The sequence below is a fragment of the Camelina sativa genome, chromosome 12 (assembly GCF_000633955.1).
Source record: "Camelina sativa cultivar DH55 chromosome 12, Cs, whole genome shotgun sequence".
Lineage (NCBI taxonomy): Eukaryota > Viridiplantae > Streptophyta > Magnoliopsida > Brassicales > Brassicaceae > Camelina > Camelina sativa.
The window spans coordinates 139,268-146,617 of record NC_025696.1 but is presented as its reverse complement, the minus strand read 5'-3'; the positions used below and the strand labels follow the sequence as shown (position 1 = coordinate 146,617).

The 7,350-nt window shown below is 40.3% G+C and overlaps 2 protein-coding genes across 8 annotated transcripts in view; both read right to left on the bottom strand.

Annotated features, from left to right (window-relative positions):
• On the bottom strand, nucleotides 3,519-5,676 carry LOC104729151 (heterodimeric geranylgeranyl pyrophosphate synthase small subunit, chloroplastic-like). Of its 5 annotated transcripts, none has more exons than XM_019234012.1 (4): nucleotides 5,302-5,676; nucleotides 4,937-5,044; nucleotides 4,779-4,853; nucleotides 3,519-4,223 (listed from the first exon to the last, which is right to left on the bottom strand). In XM_019234012.1, exons 1-4 carry the CDS (start codon nucleotides 5,551-5,553, stop codon nucleotides 3,696-3,698), a joined length of 963 nt encoding a protein of 320 aa, XP_019089557.1. In that variant the 5' UTR covers nucleotides 5,554-5,676; the 3' UTR covers nucleotides 3,519-3,695. The 5 variants fall into 5 exon arrangements, with proteins under 5 accessions (XP_019089557.1, XP_010450982.2, XP_019089556.1 ...); XM_010452680.2 differs by having other exon boundaries at nucleotides 4,937-5,294; nucleotides 5,552-5,671; XM_019234011.1 differs by lacking the exon at nucleotides 4,779-4,853 and having other exon boundaries at nucleotides 3,519-4,298; nucleotides 5,302-5,672.
• Nucleotides 5,716-7,350, bottom strand: part of LOC104729152 (transcriptional elongation regulator MINIYO) — a 6,913-nt gene continuing 5,278 nt past the window's right edge. Inside the window, exons 9-11 of one of the 3 annotated variants that reach the window (XM_010448050.2) lie at nucleotides 6,533-7,321; nucleotides 6,208-6,417; nucleotides 5,716-6,118 (exon numbers count right to left, since the gene is read on the bottom strand). In XM_010448050.2, coding sequence (XP_010446352.1) covers nucleotides 5,948-6,118; nucleotides 6,208-6,417; nucleotides 6,533-7,321 — 1,170 coding nt within the window. In that variant the 3' untranslated portion in view covers nucleotides 5,716-5,947. Of the gene's footprint in view, nucleotides 6,119-6,207; nucleotides 6,418-6,532 lie in introns of all 3 variants that reach the window. The other 2 variants (XM_010448049.2, XM_010448051.2) reach the window with 2 other exon arrangements.

Below are 7,350 nucleotides of genomic sequence, written 5' to 3'. Positions count from 1 at the left end.
AAAAAAAAAAAAAAAAAAAAAAAAGGGAAAGGTGGAAATGAAGAAGAGGAGGAAGAAGGAAGATGGATGTGATCAAAATGTGAGAATCAGAAAGATTTCCTTTTATCTATTTGCTTTTTTGATCGTTACAGATAACCGACGATTTGGGAGAAGAAGAAGAAGAGAGATCAGAAGAAAGAATTCACAGAAATTTTGAGAATTGAAGAGAGAGAGAGAGAGAGAGAGAGAGACAGAGATGTGCTTCGCTTCTTTTTTTTTTTTTTTTTTTTTTTTTTTTTTTTTTNTCCTCTCTCTTTATATTTTTCTTTTTTATTTATGGGTTTAGGGAGAGTAGTTAGTAGGGGTGGGGTGTTAAACGACGGCGTATAAGATGAGTCATGCCGCCGTGGCCATACTGATCCTTTTAACTTCTATTAAGGAAGGAAAGGTTTTGGGTGGGGGCTATTAACGTCATTTCCAGGAAGCTTCTCTCTCTCTCTCCGTTATTTTAATTATTTTATTTCAGTTATTCACCAAATCTTTTAAATATCCGTCGTAATTACTAAATTATTCCAAATAAATTACTAAGTAAACTCTAGTACTAGTATTTGAATAATCATAAAAAGTAGGGTATTGAAAGAAGATATCAAATCCCTAAACCAACACATTCCCCCCCAAACATTTATATTTAACGTACGTCTCTCTCTCTCTCGCAAGTCGCATCGCATCGCATGTGACTCCCTTCCCCTCATCTTTGGAGAGACATTTCCATATATTACTACGTACCTTATACTAGTTCCACCATTTTCTCATTCCTTTTTATATATTTGTCATCTTCCCCGGCCCGGCTCCCCCCTAAACTAAACAATCTGTATAATTCCCATTATAACCATCTTCTGCAATGCTAAAAGAACTACATATATATATATATATTTGTATACTTAATTTTAAGCCATATTCATCTATTTACTTGCAAATTAACGCTATCATCCTACGAGCAGCTATAATTGTGATATAGTGTATATAATATATTATTATATATGCTAACACGCACGGGTTAATGTTGTTGATTTAGCGGAATGTCATTATCTTGTATTGTATATTTCGATTCTCTAAAGTAGCCCATATCATCATGATCCAAAAATTTAAAGTTTATATTATCATATAACCTAACCTGTGTTGTCAACCAAAAATAATATAGATTATCATAAACCTAGCTAATACATAACATAATGGGGTACCACGTGGTGCATGCATGGTTTCCTCTTCTATGCGCGTTATAATGCAACCCCTCTTTAATTAATTCTTGGTATAAAATAACTTGAATTTACAACATTCTCTTTAAACTATTGATCAGGTAATAACACGCATAAATTGTTAAAATATATAATAACACAATGGAGACGCAGCGCTTAATTACATTTTCATAGACCTCTTACCCACGCATATCTCGATACGATATGTCGATATTAAGCACTTCGTCGTAATGCAGTGCAATGTGACGCCGAATGATTTAAAACTTTTGGTCATATTTTATTGAATTTGGAGAGAGGTTAACTTATTTTGTTTTCGGTTATTATAAAGAATAAAGTCCAAATATAACGATCTCGAGACTCGAGGAGGAAGGAGTTGACCAGAGGGAGATCGAGATGATTAAAAGATGCGGCAGCCAGAAAAAGGAATAAACCACTTTGATTCGGTCGTTATTAATCAATCACAAAACGCTCAACTAGTACTAACTAAGTATTTTTAACAAACCATTGAAAAAGATATTAAGAGGTATTGGTCGCAATGACGATGATGTGGCAGCACATGGCTGCATTTCAGCCCACGTGGATTGTTGCCCCTTTACTCTCACCAAAGGTCACTAACGGGACGGCCAGCGAAGCCTCGACTTGTCGCCGTTCTAACTTATATTTCTAAAGTTGCAATCCATTCCACATCAACCCAACGCTCTCCCATTCAATCTCTTTCGCCTCTTCTCTTCTTCTTATTCTTTACTAAACGCAAATTCATTTTAAATCAATAATCTTACTATAGACATTATGCCTCGATTTGTTCTACTTTTTTCCTAACAAATTCCATCATACTTAACTTAACATTGATAGTTTGATACCCACAAAAGAAAAAAGAAAACAAACTCCGTATACGAATACGATCGATGGTAAGGTATAAGTATAATCAAACAGCAGTTTGGTAAAATCCACATAACCACATTCATTTCTTATTATATAACCGAGTGGTAATCTACAATTTTTTCGCAATTAATTCAATGTATCCTAACTTTTGTGTTTCCATCAACTATAATGTATGGTCGCGTGTCAAGTTTTTTTTTTTTTTTGTTTATCATATTCAAATATGGAAATATACATGTGTATATTTATTTATTTATTTATTCATCGTTCAAGTACCAAGATAATTTTAAGATTCAACGACTAAACGCAATGTCAGACGATGATCACTTAGATAATATTATCACCACACGGAAAAGATTATATATATTATCACCAAACAATACGAATATTTTTAACAACGTTTATTTATTTCCATGATGATAAACCCTAATGATCGAGTGACACACACCGTAGGTCAAGGATCCTGCAAATGGATACGGCTAATATTTTCAAATATGTTACAAGTTATCATGAGCCAAATTTCATTATATATGTATTTACTAGCTTGTTATTATTACTCCTCGGTCTGTTCACTGTTTATGAAAATTTAAACAAATGTGGAAAAATAGATACATAATAGAGATTCATTGAATCGAGACATCAAATTATGATGGTGTCGACTGTGTTGTCTCATATATAGTAGTTGTAATAAGCCTACACGTTTTTGTTTTTTGTTTTTTTTGATCTTCACCTAATTAATTGAAATTCAAAACATATGTATTATATAGTATAAAACTATCACTTGATGTAATTCAGCTAAAGTACTGCTAATTCAACTAAAGTTGAAAAAACTTGCTCGTTCAAAAGAGTAACAAAGATATGTAAGCGCCCTACTTTTTTAATAGTACAGTATAAATGTATAATAATCCACTAGTTTAGCATGTTGATATAAATATATGAATATGGAATTAGTTTGTACAAACATTAGGTAGATAAGTTGAGAAATACAAAATATCACGAAAGCATTTTCTTCTATTTTAAAAGTAAATTATAAGCAATATAATAACCCACGAAGAGATTGGCACAATATATAAAAGTTCATCATTTAAATTAGTCCAATAAACACGTTTTATACGCAAACTCGGATTAGACGGTCCTCGTAATGTAGATCAGTGTAGAAAATGACGTAGATGTATGAGAATATTGGATAAGATGGCCAACGATTGATAGTGGAAATAGTTTTGCGAAACATATAGACTTGGCTTAGGTCTCTTAATTTAGGACTATACTAATTATTGTCAGATTCGCAATTTTATCTTAGAACATGTACGTCGTTGTCTAAAATCTTTTCTTTTGGGTTGTTTAGACAATTACAGAATTACTTATTCAACAAGATTAAAATAAAGTAGTTTCGGTAAAAGCAAATAATTTAAAAAGAGAGTAGTAGTCCATTAAGCTGAAGATAATTATAATCCTGATCATAAAGCAGTGGGATGAAAATAAGAGAAGGAAGGATAATAATACGAGCGAGAGAGAGAGAGAGAGAGAGAGAGAGAAGAGTCCATTAAGAAGGGCGAAAGGCCCGTATAAGGCCCAATAAAATCAGAGGGGAAGAAGAAAATGACGATGAGCAGCGTAGTCAACGAAGGTATGTAGAGGAACAACAAGTTCTTCACTATACTTGTCGTCGTCGTCGTCAAACAGTTGAAGCTCCTTCTTGGCCTTATTCTTGAGCTCTTGAGCCATTTGGATAGCTCCATCGGTCTTCTTATCATCATCCACAACCTGATAGAGCATCCCAACGGCTCTCCCGTACCTTCGGAGAGTCTCAAGCTCATGGTCAGTGGCACCGCCGAGGAGACCTCCGCAAACGGCAGAGCATTCAGCCATGGCTCCGAATTTCTTCTCCTGAACGAAAGAAGGAGGAAAGGGGCCACCTTCAAGGTCGACGAACTGGCCAGCAGCCATACCAGTGGAGCCGACGGTGCGGGCAATCTCAGCGATGACCCTGAGGATGGTGGCACGGGGAACAAGGTCGGGAGGGGTGTGGGAGACAATGTGCTGGAAGGCGAGTGGGAAGAGGGCGTCGCCGGCGAGAATGGCGATGTCGGAGCCGTAGACTGTGTGGTTCGATGGCTTTCCTCGGCGGACAGGATCATCGTCCATACAGGGGAGGTCGTCGTGTATCAACGAAGCCGCGTGGACCTGATCATCATCATCATGATTCAATTGGATTCATTTCCATTACTACAGATCAGAGATCACAACAAACTGCAATTAACACATAATAAAACTGACCATTTCAAGGGCACAAGCGGTTGGGAAAGCGGCGAGGCGATCGCCACCGAAAAGCTCGCAGGCGGCAACACACATGACTGGAGGGGCACGCTTGGCGCCTTGTGCGAGCACCGAGTATCTCATCGACTCGTAGATCCCCGCAGGGTACTTGACCGGTATCGCCTCGTCGAGCTTCTGATTGATCTCCGTCATCAGAGTTCCCCAATACGTCTTCAGATCGAAATTCGAAGACGATGAAGAAGACCCAATTGCTCCGCCGCCTGAGAGTCTCATCATCATAGGACGACGATTGACGGGTTTCTCCGCCGCAAGAAGACACAAGCTGGGCACTAGTGGTGTCGCTGAAGCACTAAACAACATCGCCTTGGATTGAGATGGAACTAGAGNAGATGGCTTTCCTCGGCGGACTGGATCATCGTCCATACAGGGGAGGTCGTCGTGTATCAACGAAGCCGCGTGTACCTGATCATTCATCATCATGATTCAATATAGATCACAACAAACTAAAATTGACATACATATATTTCAATTTCGAGAAATCTGACCATTTCTAGGGCACATGCGGTTGGGAAAGCGGCGAGGCGATCGCCACCGAAAAGCTCGCAGGCGGCAACACACATGACTGGAGGGGCACGCTTGGCGCCTTGTGCGAGCACCGAGTATCTCATCGACTCGTAGATCCCCGCAGGGTACTTGACCGGTATCGCCTCGTCGAGCTTCTGATTGATCTCCGTCATCAGAGTTCCCCAATACGTCTTCAGATCGAAATTCGAAGACGATGAAGAAGACCCAATTGCTCCGCCGCCTGAGAGTCTCATCATCATAGGACGACGATTGACGGGTTTCTCCGCCGCAAGAAGACACAAGCTGGGCACTAGTGGTGTCGCTGAAGCACTAAACAACATCGCCNTACGGAGTATCTCATCGACTCGTAGATCCCCGTAGGGTACTTGACCGGTATCGCCTCGTCGAGCTTTTGGTTGATCTCCGTCATCAGAGTCCCCCAATACGTCTTCAGATCGAAATTCGAAGACGATGAAGAAGACCCAATTGCTCCGCCTGATAGTCTTACCATCATAGGACGACGATTGACGGGTTTCTCCGCCGCAAGAAAACACAAGCTGGGCACTAATGGTGTCGCTGAAGCACTAAACAACAACATCGCCTTGGATTGAGATGGAACTAGAGATTGACAGAGACGATAATACCAACCAAATAATTGCCTAACTCGAAAAGAAAAGAAGCAAACACTTTTTGATGGAGATAGTGAATGAATGAATAGTAGTAGTACTAGTGTCGCATGACTCTGATGTTGGAGTTAAAAAAGCTAAGCTAATTGGACTTTTGTCAGAATTTTGGAGAATCCATCCTGTCCTACATACCCAAACAAACATCATCAGCTCCCAAATGTATTTGGATTTAATTACACAGCTCTTATGCAACACTGAGCTCGGAATAAATCAAAATTAGAGCAAGAAAGACTGAAAGAGTTACGATAACACAACACACTCTCTTTCTTTCCTCTCTTATTCTCTCTGATGACACCCACTCGGGTTTCACTTTCTTCTTCCACAGAAGGTGGATTTGAGCTTCTCTACTTCCGATAGGAGGGACGAGTTCCCTTCACACGCCTCTTTCAACACCTCCCATCTTTTCTCTCTCTCCCTTGTTTCTTCCATGGCGTCTGCAACCCCTTTAAGACACCCCACCAGTTTCAGCATCATCCCCTGCAAAACATTGGTTTTATTTTCATTCTCAGTACTCAGCTCTACAAACAACAACCACAATAGCTGCCCAGGGGTTTCATTCAACTTACCTCACGATGACTCTTTCTCGATACATCTCTGACCAGAGACTTCACAATCTTATTCCGCAGGGATACTTTTTCCTTGGCTTCACTGCAGAATACTAAAGATGAAAAGTGATGCAGAACGAGTGTAAAGGCTACTGATCCCCGCGCCGCTGCTTTGTCCAGGGCTCCACAAGTCCATGACTTCAGGTACGCCTCAAGGACTGCTTCGTTTTCCTGCAATATCAATAATACCAATTTATCTTAGTCGATGATACTCATAAACATGCCATTATTCAACACTATATACCCTCTCTTTTTTTTTCTTTTCTTTTTTTGGGGGGCAAATTACCTCAACCGGTTCAAGGTAACCATCTGCTTCTCCCAAGCATTTGTCTAGACTTGGCAGAAGCTGAAGAACACTGGCATTGGAGAGCACAGTCCATGCTGATAGTCGAACTGAGGATTCCACACATTGATGCAAGTAAATCGATACCTGTCGGCCAAACAGTTCATCACCATATGACACCGCAGCATACTGCTCCACGACCATCTCCAGAAAAGTAGAGTAGTTCTCGTGAATGTCTGACTTGAACATCAAGAGCTCAATGTCACGGTGGTTTAGTCTCGCTTCATCAAGATACTGCCCGTAGAGCTCCTGCAGAAAATTGTACAAGTTCCTAGTGTTCTTGTCTTTGATGATGTCCATTCCAACAAGCAACACGGTAGACAAAGCGTGAAACTTCCAAACCAATGGCACACTCAAAACAGGAGACGGAACCGATCCAAAACCAGACTCAAGTCCTGCAAGAAAGAAAACTCCAGATTTCGCGACTTCAAGCAACTCTGTGGAATCTGGTGGCCCTGTTGAGGTTTTACCACTGTGGACTGCTGAAATGGCGCTGAGAAACCAGTGCGGAGGTAGGGGCATTCTCTGGTGAGCCCACTCTGTGATCGAGGAGTCTATTTTTTTATCCTGTGTCGAACAATTTGGCATTTCACCGTCCTCATGAATCGTCTCCAGTCCAACTGTGTCCTTCTTTACCTCACTGGCTCCTTTCTCGGCTTTAGATTTTTCCTTTGGCTGTAACCATCTATGTCTGAAGTGAGAAGCAAGCATACTGCTCATACGATGATAATCCTCTTCGCTGCAATCCCATTCAAACGATA

Coding starts and splice junctions, on each gene's coding strand:
- LOC104729151 (XM_019234012.1), bottom strand. CDS start 5,553: ATGTTGTTGTTTAGTGCTTCAGCGACACCATTAGTGCCCAGCTTGTGT. Junction 4,854..4,936: donor CCGCATGTGCCCTAGAAATG/GTCAGATTTCTC, acceptor ATGAATGATCAG/GTACACGCGGCTTCGTTGAT.